General features: G+C 35.5%; 1 protein-coding gene across 1 annotated transcript in view; it reads left to right on the top strand.

Moving 5' to 3' along the window:
- The window catches only part of nAChRalpha2 (nicotinic acetylcholine receptor alpha2), a 199,749-nt gene extending 177,033 nt beyond the window's left edge, over positions 1 to 22,716 (top strand). The window contains exons 3-8 of the mRNA XM_067123828.1: positions 4,033 to 4,213; positions 10,879 to 11,035; positions 19,151 to 19,494; positions 19,634 to 19,805; positions 20,080 to 20,399; positions 22,453 to 22,716. Coding sequence (XP_066979929.1) covers positions 4,033 to 4,213; positions 10,879 to 11,035; positions 19,151 to 19,494; positions 19,634 to 19,805; positions 20,080 to 20,399; positions 22,453 to 22,638 — 1,360 coding nt within the window. The 3' untranslated portion in view covers positions 22,639 to 22,716. The remainder of the gene's footprint in view (positions 1 to 4,032; positions 4,214 to 10,878; positions 11,036 to 19,150; positions 19,495 to 19,633; positions 19,806 to 20,079; positions 20,400 to 22,452) is intronic.
- Positions 22,717 to 23,863: the final 1,147 nt, after the last annotated feature.

Raw genomic sequence — 23,863 nt, 5'->3', positions numbered from 1 at the left:
CTTGCATAAAACGAAACTTGAAAGGGCACAAAAAAAAGAAAAGCATTCAAGTCCAGACTTGAAAGGAGAAAAAATTCGAAAAGCATTAAGTGCTAAAATCCAAATTCAAAATGAGACCAAATACAAAATTATTAAGATTCTACATAAAACTGAAACTTAAAAGGAGGCTAGAAAAAAGATACCACTTAAAGTCGAAAGTTAAAAGTAGCCAAGCACGAAAAGCATTAAATTTAAGCATGAAGCAATGATTAAAAAGTGACAAAAACAAGCAAAGAATTTAGATCCCACATAAAAGCGGAACTTAAAGGTGAAAAAATAAAGTTTTAATGTAATTGCATTTTTTTTAATTTGCACATCTTGGCATAGCAAGACTGTAAATATGTAACCATCATGTATTATTTTCCGTATTATTGAACTTCAATGAAACTTCGGAGAAATTCCTAGATGCGCGTTTGCACACACACACACATATACTGTGTGTGTATATATATATATATATATATATATATATATATATATATATATATATATATATATATATATAAAGTTTATATATATAATATATATATGTATGTGTGTATGTATGTATGTATGTATGTATATACTTTTCCCCTTTGGTTGCTATCCCTACACCCTTTTTTATTGCGGGAACTAGTGGCTGGCGAGGAATACACGGACCCAGCAAACCTGAACGATTACCACACGGTTCCTGGCTGGGCTGACTGTATTTTGATGGGTGACCACCAAAAACAGGCCTTGTGCCACGGGGCATGGCCTAACGCTACAAGGTTACACCTTCTGGCACTAACTTACATAATAGGAAAAAGGTGTATGGCAAATATATATATATATATATATATATATATATATATATATATATATATATATATATATATATATATATATATATATATATATATATATATATATATATATATATATATATATATATATATATATATATATATTATACTGTATATGAGATTTTTGTAGTAACCTCAATGCCCTCTTAACTTTTCGAATTATCCCAATGTTTGGACATTCTGGTCAATACAAAGCCTTAGATCCAAATGCAGGAATATGAAGTAATTCTGATGACTGTGGCAGACCGAGGTCAAGTTGCCGACCTTACCACGATGGCATTACACTTATTAAAATTACATATTTATCTGGTAAAAAGTAACCAGTAGATTCTCTCTCTCTCTCTCCTGACTGGTTTCGGCTTTATTTGTTAGCCATTGACGAAGAACTGATAATAAACATAGTGGAAGAAATTCATAATATATATGCTGGGGACAGTACAAACAAAAATACAGACGTTGGAAACCGAAAAACCACACCTGTCAGGCGCCATGGGGTGGAGCTTTATGGCCTATCCACACTAGCGGGCATGCCCGACGGGCACTTCCGGCTGTTTATATTTTCTCTCGCTTCTGAAGCAGTGTTACCAGACAATCTCATCGTTCTGTCTCCATACTCGGTCGATAAGTTTAGTGGAACAGGTTATGGGAACTGTTTCCCGTCGGGCAGTGCCCACTAGTGTGGACAGGGCTTTACTCTCATTTATACTTGCGGTCAGGCACTGTTTACATATCTACTTATCCTTTTCCCCTTTAGATCTACCACCTTCCTTAAAAATCGAACGTTTTACATATTTCTTATGAAATTAATGGATCAAGATTCTATGTGCCTTGACTGTGAATACATATTCATATATAAGCTTTCTTTGATAAAACTATTCTCAATGATGTTTCTTTCAGGTGCATAAATAGAATAAACTATTTAGAAAAAACTATCTTTTTTGCCCCTGCTCTGTTGATTGTATGAGTGCTTTCCTTAATATGTACGGAAATTCCCTTGTTCAATTGCATATCGTACACATTTTTTATGCTGTTCTAGTCTCTTTTCCAGTTTAACCAATATAAAAGTTATCATTAGACTTGTATTGAATTGATATACACATCCATTACTTTTGTCGGGAGAGTTCTTTATAAGTACATGTCTCATTCTTTTATTGTTGTTCTTCAGTGCTACATTAGGTCCAAAGTTTTAAGTAGATGCTGGTATGTCTTTGATATTATTATTACATGGTAGTAAGAGCAAGTTTTTTGTGTTATAAGTTCATTTTTTGTTGTCATACAAAGCAATTTTTGCCACTTCAAATGCATTGTCTATTACACGTTTAGAAACTTAACTTCTCTCGCCTGTGTTCCTAATCTTATAACTTTCATCTGCATGTATTCAGGGCTACATATTCGTAATGCAGTCGAGTTAAGAAACAGTTTTCGCATAAGTATTTCCAAGAGAACACGGAGAGAGAGAGAGAGAGAGAGAGAGAGAGAGAGAGAGAGAGAGAGAGAGAGAGAGAGAGAGAGAGAGAGAGATTCTTTTCACTTATCACGATGCAATAATGCTCTCGTGGCAGCGCGTAATGTGAAAAATATATATTATACATTTTTATGTTCTGAGAGAGAGAGAGAGAGAGAGAGAGAGAGAGAGAGAGAGAGAGAGAGAGAGAGAGAGAGAGATTCTTTTCACTCATCACGATGCAATAATGCTCTCGTGGCAGCGCGTAATGTGAAAAATATATATTATACTCTTTTATGTTCTGAGAGAGAGAGAGAGAGAGAGAGAGAGAGAGAGAGAGAGAGAGAGCTATGCGACATCCTCCGAACGTCCTCGTAGGTAATTTTGCGACAGCCATTCGTTTCCGACAAAACATGACCGGTATACAGCGCTGTGAGGCAGCCGTTCAGAAACGTCAAAGACCCGTTTTCTCGTCAGGGCAAAGAAAATGTATAACTAAATCGGAAACTGAGATATCAAAAACGGTAGCGGAAGCTGGAAAATATGAACAAAGAAAAAGTTTACGCTATTCACAACATGCTATTGCGTGATTATATCATTAAACGCTGGATTCCCAACTAGAGTAACGTTTTATCTATCTTCGTGGTTGTACGGAGCACAAATATTGCATATGAAAGTTATTCACTCTCGATCATAAAATAATTTCAGTCAGTGTCACATGAATGAATAAACAGTGAAGAGTCAGGTACACGTTTATATGTGGATTGTGTATATTTACACAATACATCTACATTCTTTCTCTACACTTTTTTTTGTCTGTGTCAGTATAACAATGTTATTGTTCTAAACGCGCTCCGTTATGGGTCATATTTCTTCATTTATAACTTCCGTCAGTTATAAATGCCACCGATAAAGCAAAGAATATTATTTAGTCCCCATAATTAGTAATCTGATGGTTATTGGTAATAAATATTGCCACTGCCGGATATTCTTAAAAATGGAAAATATAGTAGAAAAACAAGAGCAAAAGAAAAAAAAAACAAATCGGAATTTCTCCTACCACCCGGATACCGACATCCTAACATTTCTTTCAGCGTCATCGACGTTCGTTTTGTATTTCCAATTTGGCAGGCGATACTCGGATAGAAGAGAGAGAGAGAGAGAGAGAGAGAGAGAGAGAGAGAGAGAGAGAGAGAGAGAATGCTGCAATACCTATACCTCAGACCACCTTAAGCAAGAATGAAGCATGACATTCGGTATTCGGATTAACTTTTACGTATGGCATCTGCGTAATAAATCATCATTACAACCAAACGTCGTTTTTAGTTATTGGTGAAATCCAACAACTGTCGTACGTGAATCCGACGTGAAGAATGATTATAGGCTTTCTCTTGTTTTTATTGCTGCACACATGACGAGGAAACCATTCTGTATTGAACTCTCAGATAATGTCGAAATTCCCCAGACGATTTGGAGTAATGCCTGTGTTTACGTTGCAATGCAAACAGTGCTTGCAGTCTTCACGTTTAGTTAAAAATAAAAGTTTCAATAAAAAATTTAGTGTGCTTAAAGAATATTTTAGATAAAATAGTTGGGATGGCATTCGACTAAATAATGCGTTCTCTCTCTCTCCTCAAGAATTTGCAGTCAAATTTATATTTATCACACAATTATGGGAAAATCGTTAAACTTTTGCTAACATACTTCCTTCTACTCTCTTTACAGCGCCGATGGAGAATACATCATTACCACGATGACCAAGGCTGTCCTTCACCACAACGGCCACGTCCATTGGTCCCCTCCTGCAATCTTTAAATCATCTTGTGAAATCGACGTTCGTTATTTTCCTTTTGATCAACAAGACTGTTTTATGAAATTTGGGTCCTGGACCTACGACGGCTTTCAGGTATGACAAATTTTTTTGGGATGATGTTGGCTGTATAACAAATGTTAAGTAGGTCACTGTGCTTTCCAAACATTTTCTTCATAAGAAAAGATTCATTGTCAGCCTTTAACTATCACAGAAAGCAAGCTTTCCTTATTTTCTTATATTCGTTTCCTTGCTCATCATAATATTTCATGACAGTCTTTTTCTTTCAAATCTTTTAAAGAAATAAACTTTCTTAGCTCACAAGTTTTCATAACTTTGTGCAAGAATTTGAGCCCATTCGTTAGCATCTTTCCCAATTATTTTACCCCGAAATTATTATTATCGAGAAACTTTTCATTAAAGCAAGTTAATCCTTATTACACAGGTCCCGCAAGCTAAAAACAAATAAAATTGCTCGTATGTTGAAGACAGCAGAAAGGATAGTTATCGTAAATGTGAATCGGGAGTTTGCTACGTAGTGGGGCGGATAAGAGTAATTTTTTAGAAGAATCGTGCAAATGATGATACAAGCATCAAATTTGGCACAATTGTTCTCCAAGGGATACTAATCAAATCTGCCCGATTGGCCAATTGAAAATCCAAAATGGCGGCCATTTTTCAAGATGGCCGCCAAAATAACCACCCGAAGTTGATGTTTTGCTTAGAAATATTTGTAGTTGTCCGAATTGCATGATCTAAGTGTGGATTCCTATGTTTTTAAGCCTGCTGATGTATATTTTCTAGTTTATAACATGGTTAAGACATTGTATTAAAGGAGTGATTGTCGGGCACTACCAAGGCACATTGGTGACATCACTGCTGTGAAACTCAGCATGGGGTTCGGTGTCAGCTAAGTAGGAAATTTATGTTGGCATCATGCTGCAACAATCTACTAGTATCCCAAATACTGACTGCCTAATCAACCTCAAATCAGTTAGGCAGCCGCACCTGAATGGACAGGACGTGCAAGCGCGGGAGAGCCGAACCAAGGATAACAGGGTTTTAGTTATCTGGATGGTGTACAGATCGCATGGGACTTATGACACTGGATGAACGATCGGACTAGGTGTATGGCACAGTGCAAGAACCTAGTTGTATCCCACACAGAAAGTGCCTATTGTAAATTACAGGACATAAGAAGCCTATTATACTATTACATGTACAGGGTGGTAAAAGGATAAACCCTCGACCCTGAATGTCATCGTAATCATGGATACGAGCTCTATTGGATGATCATGGAAAACAGACTGGACCAAGTGTTGCCTATGTCAGGAGGTTAAGAAAGAAGATCTAAAATCTCCCCAGGCCAATCCTGCCAGAAGAGGGGATGATGGATATACCAACCTGGCAAAGAATATTCCTCTATTTCACTCACTCAATGCGCTACCAATCAAGCTAGACCCTGCAAGACTTGACGAAGGTTCTGGGATAGAGGAAACGTTGAGAAAAAATAAGGCACAATATCATGAGAGTTGCAGGCTTCTGTTCAACAACACAAAGTTACACCAAGCTGAAAAAAAGAGCAAGTCATGTAGGTACTAGTGATGAGGGCAGTAGAAGTAAGATTCCACGAAAGCTCCAAGAAACTAAAACAAAAGAATGCTCCCTCTGCGAAACTGAAGGAGGGGAGCTTAGAGAAGCAATGACAATGCAAGTGAATAGGAGAATAAATGAATGTGCCAAACCACTCAGTGATTCAAAACTTCTCGCCAAACTAAGTGCAGGAGATGTCATAGCCCAAGAAGTGAAATATCACCCTGGCTGTTTGGTGGCATTGTATAACCGAGAACGGGCATACCTAAAGGTGCGGGAGCAAGAAAAAGCACAGGAACACTGGAAGGATGCATATCCGATTGCTTTCTCTGAACTAGTCACCTACATCGAGGTGAAAAATGCCAGTGAGAGACCACCGATTTTCAAGCTTGCTGATTTGACCAAGCTTTACAAGCAGAGGCTGGAACAGCTTGGTGTTGACTCACTTGATGTTTATCCTACTCAACTCAAGGATCAGCTGCACTTGCATATTCCACAGCTGCAAGCTAATCGCCAAGGACGAGAAGTTCTGTTGGCTGTTGAAACTGATGTAGGTTCAACCCTATCAGAAGCATCCCATTATGGTGAAGCGATCCGTCTAGCAAAAGCCACTGGGATAATAAGACAAGACATGCTCCGTCAGAAGTCGAATTTCAGCAGCTATTTTCATGACAAAGACTTAGAACAGGCTGTGCTACCATCACTGCTTCAGTTTGTATGCATGATCAAACATGGTGCAGACATCAAGTCCCAACTCCATCATGGAGCGTCGAAATCAGACTTTGCTATATCACAACTTCTATGCTATGGATGCAACGACTGACAGGAGTAAGTCTATAATCATCAAGGCTAATGACACAGATGTGTTGGCTTAGCAATGTCTGTACTGCCATCCTTCCAGAAACTAAGTCTTCAGGAAATGTGGATTGCCTTTGGCCAAGGAGCCCATATGCGATGGATTCCAGTCCATGAGGTAGTTTCTGCAATTGGGCTTGAGAAAGCTAGAGGGATCCCCTACTTTCACGCATTCACTGGATGTGACATTGTGTCTGCCTTCCGTGGGAAAGCGAAGAAATCTGCATGGCAGACTTGGAATGTATTTGATGATATTACTGAAACATTCATCAGTCTCAGCCAGCATCCAACATTGATTCGTGATCTTGACATGCAGAGGCTGGAAAGATTCGTTGTCCTCATGTATGACAATGAAGCGCAGCCACTGGTGTGGACAAAGCAAGACTAGATCTGTTTGCCTGCAAGCAGAGGCCGTACAACTCAATTCCACCAACACAGGCAGCCCTCAGAGAACATGCAAAGCATGCAGCCTACCTGGCTGGGATCATCTGGGGCCAGGCAACCCACTGCAATCCACACATGAGCAGTCCAGCTGAATGGGGGTGGACACAGAAAAGAGAAGCATGGCAGATACATTGGACAACACTACCACCAATTGCAGCAAGCTGTCAAGAATTGACAAAGTGCTCCTGTAAGAAGGTTTGCAAAGGAAGATGCAAGTGCTCTCAGGCAGAGCTTCCTGCACATTGCTCTGCAGCTGCATATGTGAACAGTAGCAGATCGACAAACAGCAGCATGGTATGCATAACTTTGAAAATGTACTAGCCGGAACAAAACTTATGTAAAGAAAGACAAACGTCTTAGTGGTCATCTTGAAAAATATGTCTCAGAGTGCTTTTTAAACAGGAAAATGTAGTTCAGCAGGCTTCAAAACATAGGAATCCACACTTAGATCATGCAGATCAAATATTTCTATGCAAAACATCTACTTTGGGTGGTCATTTTGGCTACCATCTTGAAAATGGCCGCCATCTTGGATTTTCAATTGGCCAATCGGGCAGATTTGATTAGTATACCTTGGAGGACACTTGTGCCAAATTTGATGCTTGTATCATCATTTGCACGATTTTTCTGTTATCTGCCCCACTAACGTATGTATTTTTAAACAACAGAATGAACTGAATACAGTATTTACGAATAGCTTCCAGATGTGTAAGAAATATTGCTGGGCATTCGACACTACTGTTATTGGAACGCATAGTAGCAATGAGATACTATTTTAGAGAAATAAGGGATTTGTATGCATATGTAATATTTGCATCACACCATTGAATGGCGTTTGTTCTGGCTGCTTTTCAGAGGCACTTGTCCGCAGTAAAGGAACATTTTGAAATATATCTTCATTAGTCAGTAATAATATAATACTAATAATAAACAAAAAACTGCTCCATGGGCAATTCAAGCCGGAAATTGATAGTGAGATTACCTTGAAATTTGTACCAAACAAGTGACCCAGCTAGGTGGACCTGAGAACCCTCGATAATATATCCAAAGAAATCATATATGAAGCCCAGATCAGTCGTCTTCATTTCAATATATCACATGACTATCAAGCAAACTGCTGTTTATAATCCCCGAAATAACTGCTTTCCAACTTTACACAGTATACGTATATAAGTCGTTTGCCTTCTTCATATACATTTTCCACCGATCAGGGTTGTAGTATCAATCGAACCATATGGTTGATCCCATATTATTGATATATACATATATATATATATATATATATATATATATATATATATATATATATATATATATTACGCCACATGAAGAATGTATATGAAGAATAATAAAGTTCTAGGTTCTTGAGGACATGAACCCTTGAGTCAGAAGGGGTGACAGAATGAAAAAGGTGTCTTAAAGGTAAATACAATTTCCAAAAATACCAGATGCTCAAATAGTGTTCGAAGCCACATTTCCCCGACAGTGGCTTATTTATTGACTTCAGATTTTTAGAATTTCCTCCAACCGTTAAACAAAATAGTTGCAATGTATGGAATCAATAATTTTCCATAAAGGGCCCTAAAACTAAGAACAAAATATTCAAACTTTTACCTCTTAAGTCTGTTTCTCTTTCCTCAGATGGCTTTAATCCCCCATAACAGTTAACATTATACACTGCCATTATTCCTCGTACAGTTAATCCTGTCACTTTTATCCTCATCAAAAGAGTAATTACCCCTCTTAGTTATTCGTCTTACCTTGTTCTGACTTGACTTACACGGCCTGTTGAGCCATTTTTGCCACCATACCACAGTATATCGTTATCTTCTAGCGCTTCCCATGAATCAGCATTTAACTTGGCCTCCTTCAGTCCTGAGCAAACACTTCTTAATGTATCTAACCCTATCAACTTGTACCATGCAGATCTGTATGTTAGGTGGGGGTAACATACAGAGGGTTTCTGCATGTGAGAGAGTGATTATGGGACACGTCCAGGCCACACTTGGTAGACACAAAAGTACTGCATTTTCTTCTGAACAGGATGTCCCATTCCTTCTGTTACACCTAGATCCACTCGTACATTAACCTGTCTCTCTGCATTTATATTCCTAAAAAGACTTTTTCCCAATAAAGTATTTCCTCTGATTTACTTTGAAATCTACAAAAACTTTTTTCACCCCGCTTTTCCTTTCTTATTTCTCATAATATATCATGTCCTGCAGCCGCACTTCACTCGCAAATTGTCTTCACTAATAAGTTGTTTAAAGTATGGTCTCAGTTTCCACTGTAGAAGGTGGTTATTTTCATCCTTTACCTGATACAGATTACAAAACCTACATTAATCAGAAAGTATATCTTAAAATAACATGAAATAGAGGAGTCAAAGGACATTGTGGCTGCTGGTCGTTACAAAACACACATGCATATATATATATAATAGATATATACACAAACATACACACATACATACATACACACACACACACATATATATATATATATACAGTATATATATATATATATATATATATATATATATATATATATATATATATATATATATATATATATATATATATATATATATATATATATATATATATATATATATATCTTTCTAACGTACATACTTTTGTAAGTCGTTGCATTTCATACTAAGTGCTCATTAATGTGATATTAATGGTATATTTTTTTTTCTTCTACTCATAATGCAACAAGTTATGTAGAGCGTGATAATCCGGGAAAAATGAGGCTTGACATATTGCTCAGTCACCCTTTCTGGAACAAGGGTGTAGAAAATAACTTAATTCATTCATATCTTTTTGACAGAAATTTTAATTCAGTTCTTTTAGGTTAGTACCAAGGTTGCAGTACAATTGGCCATTTGGTGTAAGTATTAAGATGTCAGGATATAGGGAGTGAACACATAGTGCTGATGTGTATATGTGTGTGTATATATATACATATATATATATATATATATATATATATATATATATATATATATATATATATATATATATATATAATATAATCATCTATACATCCCTTATGTGGTGTGGTGTGTGTTTAGCCACTTCATGTCATCAACAGCATGTCGTCACTCCCTATATCCTGACATCTTAATATTTACACCAAATGGCCAATTGTACGGTAACCTTGGTACTGACCTAAAATAACTGAATTAAAATTTCTGTAAAAACCACCAATAAAAAGATATTAATTAGGAATATATAATATAATATGCGAATATAAATATGAGTGTGAGAATATGAACGTGCGCGAGCTTGCGTTTAGTGTGTGTGTGTGTGTATGGATGTACGTAATTATGGATATTTATTCAAATTTACATATATTTTCTCCATCATTAAGCTGTTTCCGTAAGTTTGGGTAGCTCAGAAGAAAACTCAGTTTCCAATCTATACTTTACAGCTGTATGTTAAATGATAATTCCACAACCTATCCTCTTCGTACACCGACACTGAAGACTCATCATCAGCATGCTGAACTTTATAACTTTATACATATACATATACATATATATATACATACATACATACACATGCACACATATGTATACATATTTTATATATATGTATATTTTATACATATACACATATTTATATATATAAATTTATATATAGATAAATTATATAATATATATACACATATAAATTTATATATACATATATTATATATATATATATATATATATATATATATATATATATATATATATATATATATATATATATATATATATATATATATATGATGAAATTATTCTTAACAAAATACACTGAAATTTATTTTACTGCAGGTTTAGAACTGAAGACTTACTTGATCTCTTCTATGCTTACTTCCAGGTTGATCTGAAGCACCTAGACCAGAGTCCAGGTACCGAAAGGGTTGAAGTAGGTATTGACTTGAGAGAGTATTACCCATCCGTCGAGTGGGATATTATGAAAGTCCCAGCCATCAGAAATGAAAAATTCTACCCCTGCTGCGTGGAGCCTTTCCCAGGTAAATTTTTAGATTAAATATTTTGGAATTCTCGGAGAAATGCTATTATCTTTTAAGCTGCCTGGTAGATTTATTTGGAACTCGTATATTTATCGATAAAACACATCATCATTCTCTTGTTCATCTTAACCATCATATTATTTAAAAAATATATAACCACTTGAAACTCCCTGACTTTTAGAAAGGATACTGAGGGTAGTTAGATATCGTGTAACATATGTACAATATGTGATGAAAGTTAGGTCGCAGTTTGACAGAATTGGGTGGTGGATCCGCAAAGTGGTGAACTCCAAAACCAAACCTTGAATTAAAAATGCAATTTAATCTTTATCTGAATGAGAGTAGGAGAGTAAGACCAATAGGGGTCTTACATGTTCATATGAAAGAAATGTTTAGCAGCACCCCAGAAATTAAAAAAAAAAAGATTTTTCGCATGCTGAAATACCAGCTGATTAAGGATACACTTAGCAAATATAACAAGCGATAGAATACCCCGTAGAGGGGTAGCGCCGACAGTACACCTCTCACGTGGTGCACTTAAGGTTCTTTGCAGCGTCCCTTCGGCCCCTAGCTGCAACCTCTTTCGTTCTTTTTACTGTACCTCTCTTCACATTGTCTTCCAGATGACTTCCCACCTACTCTAACAATTGTTTCACAGTGCAACTGCGATCTCTAACAATTGTTTCACAGTGCAACTGCTATCTCTAACAATTGTTTGAAAGTGCAACTGCGAGGTTTTCCTCCTGTTACACTTATCAAACTTTCTTACTGACAATTTCCCTTTCAGCCCAGAAAGACCTCATAGGTCCAACCTTTAGCCAAAATTCTATATCCCTAAATTGGGGTTTATGGGATACAGTGCACAGATCTTAATGCTCTCACAAATATATAATTAAGACAGTTTCTAAAATCATATTCCTATTTAGGACCTTGGAACTTGGTTTGGTACCATCCAAGACCCAGGCCATTCAGGAAGCTTGAATCTCTAGCCAAGGATGATTGTACGTTCTGATTTGACAAGCTATTTTGTTGCTGCTGCTGAGATTTTTAAGTTTTTTGTAAAATATATGAACCCCTATTGTGGTCCCTTGGCACAATGGCCATGGCTTGAACAAACCTTAAATCTCCATTTTAGAAGGACGTTTCCATTTAAGTTTTGTAATTTCTGGCACAGTAATTCTAGAGATTTTTGAATGATACCATCTAATCCTCAGTTTCTTAATTATCTCCCCCTGGTTGGTAGCGTTGCTCTTATTTGAACAAACTTGAACCCCTTTTAGCCAAGGAAGTTCTATGCCAAGTTTGGCTTTAGTTTATATAGTGGCTCTGGAGATTGTCGAAAATGTGAGAATTTTACTCCATACGTACATACAAATATTCATGCTTACGACCAACAAACTTTGATCAGAAAAATTCTCATTCAGCTCAGGTTAGTGAATAACACTTTAATATAAATATTAACGGGCATGGTAATTAGAGAAATATTTTTAGGTGGATGCAGAGTTTGTGCAAAAAAAATGACATTTCAAATATCCAGTAATGAGTTTTATAATAATATATATACTCGTATGAAAAAGATTTTAGCATCAAAGATGACTGTTCTCAGTAAACGAAGGAAAGAAAAGACTGCTTTTAGGGCAGAAGGAAACCGCATTTAATTCTTTTAACGATTTTAAAGACCACTAACTGCCTTTCAGGAAGGGATGAAAATATTGATCTTTTTATATTTCTTACGTTATGAAATGAATAGATCTAAAGTTTCCACGTTTTCATTTTGTTATTTTAACTGAAAGTAGTATTTATTTCTAATATCATTATAATATACCCAATACTATAAAATAATGTTTTTTTATAAATATGCGTTCGAATTTTAATCAAGTAATGAAGTTGATCAAAGGCGCAATACGTAACATCCTAATCCATAACCCGAATCACTGCCTTCTTATCTACGATCAGGTTTCCAATTTATTTGCGCCAAGGGTTTTGTGAGCTCATATAGATTAATACGGTTGTCATTTCAGCTCTTCACGTACTTTCCTCTGACTTCTCTTCTTCGAAGGAAGTGACAGAGCCTTGTACTGGTTTAGTTAAGTTACTCTTCCAATTAAGGAACTGTCAGATAAGGCAGCTTACGTGACATGTGGCTGACACATAACGAACACCAGTTCTATTAAGGAATTACCTAAGTACCAGCGGTAGCTGACACTTCGGAAAGCGGGGGGAGGGGGAGGGGGAGAAAAGGCAGGCGGGTAGGGGGACAAGAGAGGTAGATTAACTTTAAGAATGAACATAGTAATAAGTAATTAACTAAAACGAGAAAAAATGAATCTCTACGGAAGACACGTGTTTTTAGTTGACATTTCTAAAACAGGAAGGGAATATACAGTATATACATACATATATATACATATATATATATATATATATATATATATATATATATATATATATATATATATATAATATATATATATATATATATATATTATATACATATATATATATATATATATATATATATATATATATATATATATATATATATATATATATATATATATGTAGATTTACTTTTAAGAATGAATATATATATATACATATATATAATATAAATATATATAATATATATATATTTAAATATTTAATATATATACTATATATATATATTATATATATAGATTTACTAATGAATATAATTGTAAATAAATAATATGTGATTTTAAACTTTACACTCCATGAGTAATATATATATAATTATATGTATACACATACATAAATATATATATATATATATATATATATATATATATATATATATATAATATATATATATACATATATATATATATGTATATATATATATATATATATATATATATATATATATATATATATATATATATATATATATATATATATATATATATATATATATATATATATATATATATATATATATATATATATATATATATATATATATATATATATATATATATATATATATATATATATATATATATATATTTATGTATATGTGTATACATATAATTATATATATATTACTCATGGAGTGTAAAGTAAAATCACGCAATTTCTACATAGAGTTTAAATATTTCTTGTTTCAGTTATTTATTTACAACTATATTCATTCTTAAAAGTAAATCTACATATATATATATATATATATATATATATATATATATATATATATATATATATATATATATATATATAATTATATATATATATATATATATATTTTTTTATATATATATAAACAATAGTTCTCTTAATTCCTTATATATATATCGTTTCTTATCCTCAAAGCTAAAGCCCTTAATTAGACGATAACAATAGTTATATTAATTCCTACAATAGTATCGTTTCTTATCCTCAAAGCTAAAGCCCTGAATAATTAGACGATAATGGTTGCCATTTTCGTCTTTGTCTTCACTTTTGCCTTGATGATGACAAAAGACACAGGAAATTACAATAGTGATGATGTAAGCGGGTATATCCATTGTGTATTGTACAGTTTGTAGATGGGGGCAGAGGAATAGAATAATTTGGTGTAAAATATATATATATGTAATTCTAATAGCCACAATGCCCTCTTAACTTCTCGAATTCTTCGCGCTTTTTTGTATATGCTTGCAACTACGAAGCCGTGACATCCAAACACAAAAAATTGAAGAGACTTGTGATTTGCCGGTCGCGGGAGACGAACCCGGGTCACCTTAACCACAAGGAGGTCACGTTGCCGACCTGACCACATGAAGGATAAAAGTCTATTACCTGTCGTACATATATATACCTGTCATTTTCAGATATATTTATTAGAGCTGGAATAGACCCATCCTCACCATCGTAGCCAAGTGGGCAATCGTTTTTATTGTTTTTTAGGCTGAAATATATATGTAGAATCTACTGGTCACTTTTACAGACACATATGTCCACAATTTTAACTTCTCGAATTCTTCGCGCTTTTCTGGATATGCTTGTAGAAGGCAAAAATGATTGCCCACTTGATGGTGAGATGGGTCAAATATATCTGAAAACGACAGGTTCTACATATCCTTCTCGTGGTCAGCCACAATGCCCTCTTAACTTCCAAAAAGCGAATTCTTCGCGCTTTTCTGGATATGCTTGTAAAGTGACCAGTAGATTCTACATATATATTTCAGCAATAAAAAATGATTGCCCACTTGGCTACGATGGTGAGGATGGGTCTATTCCAGCTCTAATAAATATATCTGAAAACGACAGGTATATATATGTACGACAGGTAATAGACTTTTATCCTTCTCGTGGTCAGGTCGGCAACGTGACCTCCTTGTGATTAAGGTGACCCGGGTTCGTCTCCTGCGACCGGCAAATCACAAATCTTTTCAATTTCTTGTGTTTGGATGTCACGGCTTCATAGTTACAAGCATATCCAAAAAAGCGTGAAGAATTCAAGAAGTTAAGAGGGCATTGTGGCTATTAGAATTACATATGTGTCTGGTAAAAGTGACCAGTAGATTCTACATTATATATATATATATATATATATATATATATATATATATATATATATATATATATATATATATTTAATTTTTTTCTGTCGAGCAAACTACAGCGTAGGAAAACTAATACTGTATTAATTATAGACCAGATAGTCACTCTCACGTATTTTTCCTATTTAGCCTGTACAATACATGTACACATTCGCTACCGGGGTCTAAGTGATGTCAGGCAGGGCAGCCGATCGAGGCTACGGCCTACCCCACCGCCAAATCAAAGTCCTTCAAAAGAAGGCATCGTGCTTACCCCATATAAAAATGGGAAAAAAGCACGTTAAAAACGAAGAAGAAGCCTGTTTTGGAAACAATGTTTCCAAATTATCTAGGCTATTCTTAACTACTGTATGGAAACAATGGTATAGCCCAAGTGATACTAATTACAATTTAAACTACTCAATTATGATTAAAATACATTAGGTCTGAAAAAAAGCCTGATGTCATTGTTCTCTATTCTTTTAATAATCACTATTATTGAGAGATTTACATATATTGGAGACACCCAGTCATGCTTACTATGTCGTTTTTGTTAGTATTATACAGTTGCCGACCAAGCTGATGAGATAGTAGTATCACAGCTGTGTCATAAGGGCATTAACAGGGGAATGAGAGGTTCCCCTAAGCATGCTAATAAATATAACCAGGAGGAGGTCACAAGCACAACAAATATAGACGTCTCTGGAAGATAGTTATAGTCAGAACAAAGTATGGGATATCAATGACCTCCGTGTTCCGCCTCTTCATAAAAAAATATGACAGTGATTGCCATTGTCAACATAGTTGAAGGTCACAAAGTTTCACTGAACTTCTTGCCCATCTTCATCTGAAAAATGTGATTCCCTGTCAGAGTTACTTTGCATAAGTAATGTTCCCTAAAGCACATGAGAACTTGAAATCACAAATTGCAGCTGAACTAGACCCAAAGAATGCTCCTCCCCTATCATATATATCTGTTATTTGGACTTCATCTCACTCTGTGTAGTCATTCATGTCACTAACATGTCACTGGATGAGCACTAAATACGAAAGAAGGAATAGCGTTAATTCTGGCTCTCACACTGGAGAAAATATTGAACTCAAGATTCATTCATTGATGACACAGTGGGGAATTAAAGATGAGTGGCAAAATATTTTAGCTTGTGATATTTTTGTGAAAGATCCAATTTTCAGCCAGGGAAAACAGTGGTATCTGTGCACAGAAGTGTAGCTCACAATGAGCTCAAAGAAATTCAGCCTGAGAAGGGAATGAAAACACCACTATTTCTGGTGCAGTGAATGCATGCTGGAACAGCATATACCTTCAGCTTGAATGGACATCCACACTGCAGAGAGAAATTTTGCTGTAAACTGCTATACATGAGCTTCCATTGATAAGTGTTAATGAGTGGGATACTTTGGAGAAATTTTGCATACTTTAACCCTTCTGTGAAATCACAAAGCAAAATAGCTCTAAGTATTCATCCCATGGTGATGTAATTCCTCATTAAGTTGCCCTCAAAAGCTGCTTACTGAAAGCATCAGGCAATGCAAGGATCATAACTACTAAGGGAAAGTGCTTGGTACTCTAGTGAATCATGTGCTGTATACTTCAGAAGGACTAAACATTCTGAATGAAAGAAACTATAAGCCGGAGTTCACAAAATATATAGAGGAGCAAGTAAAACCAAGGCTGCATGATGATATTCGAAGCAGTCTGGCAAAAACATAGCAAAGATAGTGAGAACAATGGACAGGCCAACATATCTATCAGCATGCCTGACAACAACAATGACAGTGGTAATCGCAAAAACAGTAATGAGTCTCTACCAAAACCAGTGTACGCCTTACAAGAGGAAATTAACTATGACTTCCTGAGCTGCTGCAGTGAAGATGACGGAAGGGTGCTATTAAGAAAAACTGTACAGGGAGCAAAAATTGGTTGATGAAAGGTCAAGAAACTGCAGAAAGTTTAACTGAAACAGCTAATGCAATTGGCAAGTACGCTAACAGTGCAACAACTGAAAAGCATCAGAACTTAATGAAATGTGGAAGAATTCTGCACTAATTTTCCATTGTTATCTAAAGTTGCCTGAACATACTTGTCCTGTTCTGCTTCTTCAGTTTACTCTGAAAGGCGCTTTCAGAAGATGGCAAATATATACGAAGAGAAACATTCTTGCCTACTACCTCAAACAGGAGAATAACTTTTGTTTCTCATTGTTAATCTTCCTTGCTTTCAACTCTCAGATCTTAGCAAACGAATAGACACAGTTTAGTACACACTGACTCGCCTTTCAGTTTCAGTATACCAATAATATATATATATATATATATATATATATATATATATATATATATATATATATATATATGTAATGTGCGTGTGTGTATGCGTATGTCTATGCATAATGCATTTATCACAATAAGAAATATAGTTAAGGTAATCCGTGTACTTTAATTTACACATTACATCTCAACCTTAATCGATATATTTTTAGATTCACCCATTCCGAGTTTACGTATTAACAGAATTTTACGTCGTTGACAACGGTCACCGGCTTTTTATGCAGCCTGGACATCCAGTTAAAATGCAGAGTACAATTACAAATTAACGCCGGCTGTTTTTAGCCTATGCCCTCTTTATCCCCCACCCAAAAAGCACGGGTCACTGATTAAAGGTTTAATCTTTTGTTGGCAGTCAGGGGTATTATTAAATCAATATGCCTTTTGTGTTTTCCTAATTTGGCCGTGACGCATATTCTCTGAGCATTTAACCCAACATTCGGTTAATTCATTATTTTGAGAGGGAACCTCATTCTTTCCCAGGACCGCCCAAATTCTATTATTTCTATTTTCAGTAAAGTAGATAATGAATTTAAGCAGATTTTTTCATGTATATTTGTTTTGTAAAACATTTGTGAAGACCAGCACTTTCAATATTTGCAATTTTTTTTTTATTATCCCTCGTCCACAAATGCTCTCCTTGTCAAAATTAAGTAACTTTAAAATAATCATAAGTTAAAAACAATCGAGAAGTTTCTGATTGGTTTTGTTACATTTATTGTCTTGACGATATCAGAAAGACTATTTAGTTTTAAGAGTTGTGCAATCCTGAAAATGTTGAATTCTCGCACTATAAACGATTATCAATTGAAAGTCGAATTACGCGACAGTAACGATAATACTTTCTCTCTGTTTATCTGTTCACGGAGAAATGCAAAATTATCATCACTTGTTTTGACTTGAAGAAAAAATTGTTATCTCGATGAGTGAAGGCCTTCACTGATGTTTTCCGCAATTATCCTGGCTTCTAAAAGTATTAATTTTTACTTTTTAGCCGTATTGCATGTGGCTGCAGTAAGAGTGACAACACTAATTCACTGTAACTGCTAGGTTTAGTTTAAGTATACAAATAACAGTGGCAATTTTTCTAATTATATCTGTATTTTCTTGATGGGTTGTAATTCTGCAGCTAAAATAATAGTCTAATTTCAAATCGACCATAGGAGTTACGGAATCCACGTTTTACCCTTGTGTAGTAACTCTTAATGTTTTATTAATCTCATTTCAGATATTTACTTCAACATTACACTCAGGCGGAAGACACTTTTTTACACAGTCAACCTCATTATCCCATGCGTTGCCCTGGAGTATCTCTCGGTATTGGTATTTTACTTGCCAGTGTACTCTGGAGAAAAGGTGTGTCTCTGCATCAGCATCTTGCTCTCCCAGACCATGTTCTTCTTGCTCATCTCTGAGATCATGCCATCCACGTCCTTGGCTGTCCCTCTCCTTGGGAAGTACCTTCTCTTCACAATGGTACTTGTTGCCATTAGTGTTCTCGTTACTATCATCGTTTTAAATATCCACTACCGGAAGCCATCGACACATCGAATGGCTCCATGGGTTAGACTGGTAAGTGTGTCAGAATTTCAGCACAACGTTTCTATATTATTTAATTTTTTCCGACATGGTGGAAGAATTATCATTAAGAACAAACTTTAAAAACCAACCAATATCACTCCATGAAAGCAAAGCATTGCACTTTTGGCAGGTATTTGTCCAGTATTTGCCGAGGTTCCTCCTGATGCGAGTACCGAAAAATGGAAATGGGAAAGTGACTACTGAGAGACAAGATTTGCCAGAACGTCCTCCACCAAGGCACGATGGCAATGGTGCCAGTACACTGAGGGAAAGAATTCGACCCCCGCAACAACATCGGCCAGGTAAGAAATCGAAGTCTGGCATGATGAACAAACCAAAGATCTGGTAACACGCATACATGGAAACTGAAAATGCTTAGGAACAGATATCCATCTGAATACACTTCATTTCTTTGTTTCCTATTTAAAAGACCCAAATTAATTATTTCATTGACAAAGATGACACGCAAGTGAATTTTAGTAAATATGGATGTCAACAGTAACCAAGAATAGATAAGAGAGACAGAGTGGTTGAGAAACATGTTTATTTAACTCAACCTCGATTTTTTTACCTCAGGATCTTCATACAATGGTTTCCGTCCACCGGGTGAAGGGTGTTTCGGGGGTCTTGGGAATCGCGGCTACCATGGCGGATCCATGGGAGCCACTGGGGGCCTTGGTGCTACTGGTATATGTTCCGGAGGCGTCGAAACCGATGGACTCGCTGGATCTCCTGGATTACCCAGGAACACCTTTGAGGCCACCTTCGGAGAATTGCCTGAGTGTTTCAACATCCCTCAGGAGGCACAGGCCCGTTACCCTTTGGAAATCCAAAGGGCAATCCACAATGTCAAGTTTATCCATTTTCATATGGTGCAGCAAGATAAATTTGATGAGGTAAGTTCATAATTTAGTACCTCACTTTCCAGTATGCCTTACTAATGTTCAGTTTTGCAAAGTAACTGTGGTTTAAATGGTGTAGATTACACTGATAGGTAGCTCTAACAGTACAAAAATTTGCTGTTCAACCTTGGTGATAACATTAATAAAGTGGGAATTCAGCCTGTTGGTGGCATCGTGCATTCTTCCATAATAACATTGACATGATTAATTATGTCAATTACAATGTGAGTTGACCATACATTATAATCTTCTGAATATTAATTTTTGCTCTATGCCTTTATATATCAAAGAATTTTCCCAGACTTGGTAATGCAACTGTAATAAGTATACCACGATGGAAAATTTTTAATGACATTGGAAAACTTTATGCTTATTTCTTCGAGCCTGTGCTGACTACTTTTGAAAATGCTGCAATGTTTTATTGACTTGGTTATTAAGCAACCCAAAAATTTCAACTGAATGACATTATTGCAGGGAATATTAAGATTTTTGGTGGTGCTGCCAGTGGTTTTTTGTATTATAAATAAAATTCCTTTTAAAAAGTCTTGCCGTTGTACGTAAACGGTTTAATAAAATACTCCTCTAATTTACCTTCCTCAATTTTAATTCATGTCATAATCATGTACTTAAACAGTCATCAGAACATGGAAGGAAAATTTGATTCAAAACTACTGTCATTATCAATTATGTGGATTTATTCAGTAGGCTATGTGAATAAACACAAGGAAGTGCTCTAAACTAGTATTGCACATATTTCTAAAATGAGAGTTACTCATTTGATCTCTTAAATCTGCAGACATTGTCTGATATTTCTTGATTATATGAGTTATGATCAGAAGTTCCATTATTACTGTACATGATTTAAAATAGACTCTGTCCCTTTGATGTAGTCACCTTGTGCAGCAATACATCGCTCTCAGTGTGTGTGCCCTGCTTCGAACACTTCCAGAATTTCCTGTAATTTAAACATGTTAAGCACCATTTGCAATTCACACAGGTTCTCTTTTATGGCGTAAAAATGGCAACCTCCTCTTGGGGAATAGGAAGACACCATAGGGAGTCAAATCTAGCTAACGGCTCATGGTCATGATGGAGCACCAAACTACCTTAAAACCTTTGCAGAGAACTTGGGAATGTCTAACCTTTGGGGATGATTTCACAGTCTTGGAGAATTTGAGCTCTTCCCCAGTGAAGTAAAGACTGCTGGTTGATCTCTAAATCTTAGCCCTAGACCCAAATCTCATCTCACTGATGATCATCAATATGAAAGTTTTGTCATCCAATATGGCTCTCAGAGCCAAGATAAGTCTAAATTCATGAGTTTGCCATTTGGACACTGTGAATGAGATCCTGATGGTGACTCACATGCTTACATGCTAAGTGTAGTGGAAGTGTTGCATCACAGCACAAGGTGACTGCAAAAGGGCTGTATTAAATAGTTTCCAGTAATTGTCTGATAATGAAAACCCACGTCTTTGTGATTCTTATTTGTTACACTTGAATGATTGTGCAGACATAATACATTAAAGGTTTGGGGAAAACTTTTTGACATATTAGTATTTCTTACTTTTAACGTGGATTGAATAAAAATTTCATAAAACCTGTAAAAGTCCATTTAGCTCCAAGAGTTATTACCTGGTATTCATTAATCTACTGGGTATGTAATACATTTGCTTTCAGTTAATTTGTTTGATAAACTGAGCAACAGAAATAAATTTTGACAAGAGGCGTTTACCATTTTTCACCATGCAACAGACAGTGTAGGAGGCTGTTTGGTAAATGAAGTGTGAGGCTGCCATTTTTTGTGTTGATGATTTAGTCCATGGCATGGCACGTGCAGCTTGATTTAAACAATAAATCAATTTGGAGATCAGATATTGAGGCACACACACACAATTTGTTCTTTGAGAAAGATTGACTCTGTTGCAAAGTCACTCTGTTGTTTTCACAATTTCAAGATGGCAGCTATTAACCAGTATACATCAAAGGCATTTAGACTTAGGGAACTGATGAGAGTGCTTAATGCTATTTTCATTTTTCCTTATAGGAGGACGATGAGTGGGCTTTTGTGGCCATGGTACTGGATCGTCTACTTCTTTGGCTATTCGGTCTGACTTCCGTCATAGGAACGGTAGTTATCCTCCTGGAGTCTCCTTTCCTCTATGACTCGACCCTGCCTATCGATATTCAAGTGAGCAAAGTCCTTCAGAAGAGAAATGAGCAGGATCTCTAAAATGCAAAGCTTTGCACAAATGGGGCATCATCAGTCGATTTGGTGTATATAAGTTAGAAATTATAGACATGAATGTGACTTGGGTGTTAATGTCTTTTTTTTTCACTTCTTCCTTTTTACCTTAATCTTTTTTCTGAGCCACTCACGTTTTCTCTCTTTAGTCAAATGCCTAAAGTTCCAAACCAAAAAGCGCTCAGGCTGTTGATAAATCTGCAATAAATGGTAAGGTGAGACTGCGTGATGTGCCATAAAGATTTTACTTTCATAGTAAGAAATTGAGGTTGGTGTGAATTTCAGTGCTATGAGAATTATTTCGAGAATATTATTATTTTGATGTGAGAAAAATGGTTTTCTATAGCTTTTTCTCGTTCTAGAATTGTTCAGAGAGCAAGCTTCAACCGTTCGTAAGTGTTAGTGTTTACAATCTTGTCACCATCCATGAAGTGAGTGAAGTTAGTGGTAAAGTTCAAGTTAAGAACACAAGAATCTTAATCGACACTGCTCAAAGAAACTTTAATACGCTCTATCTTTTCAAAGAATCCTAAGAATTACAAGACTTACCCGGGTTGCTCAATGGATATTATCTCTCAATTCTTGTACATCCTTCAGTTCCTATGGACAACATGAAGGCACTGGGAACACTGAAGTGATGCATAAGAAAGAGACAGAGTGGAATTGCATCTACTGAGGTTTCAGAGGTAATATACATATCTGTGAAGGACTGTTCAGTCTTATTTTATTTTACTTCTTAGTGACCTGTGAATTGTTGGCGAGTTTTGTCGTGAAAGACGGTGATGTGCTTTGTTTTAGCTGTTTTTCAGTTATTTTAGTAAGACAATAAATGAAAAGAAAGATTTAAATTATATTGCCTAAAACAAAACAAAACAAAACAAAAAAATACTGCCAAGAAAATTAATTTCATCCTTATCCATATTAAGTTAGAAGTATATGAGAAATCTGAATTTCGGAGTTGATGTCCAGCACGCCAGTTAGCATTATTCTTGCATTATTTTCCATAATGGCACAGTTATACTATGTGATCATAATAATAATCCATATATTTACGGTAACGGAAAATTAGATTTACAGCGTAGAGTTAAGAATTTTCTTTTTATATTTAGACGATTTAAGGGATATCTATTTGTAAGATTTTTATGGCTTTTATAAATCTTATTTAGGACGATTCATTTTTCTACTGTTCTGTCACCCCATTTGTCAGTAATGT

This window comes from Macrobrachium rosenbergii, chromosome 21 (assembly GCF_040412425.1).
Source record: "Macrobrachium rosenbergii isolate ZJJX-2024 chromosome 21, ASM4041242v1, whole genome shotgun sequence".
Classification (NCBI taxonomy): domain Eukaryota; kingdom Metazoa; phylum Arthropoda; class Malacostraca; order Decapoda; family Palaemonidae; genus Macrobrachium; species Macrobrachium rosenbergii.
Note: the sequence above shows the minus strand (reverse complement) of the source record. Positions and strands in the feature narration are given on the sequence as shown.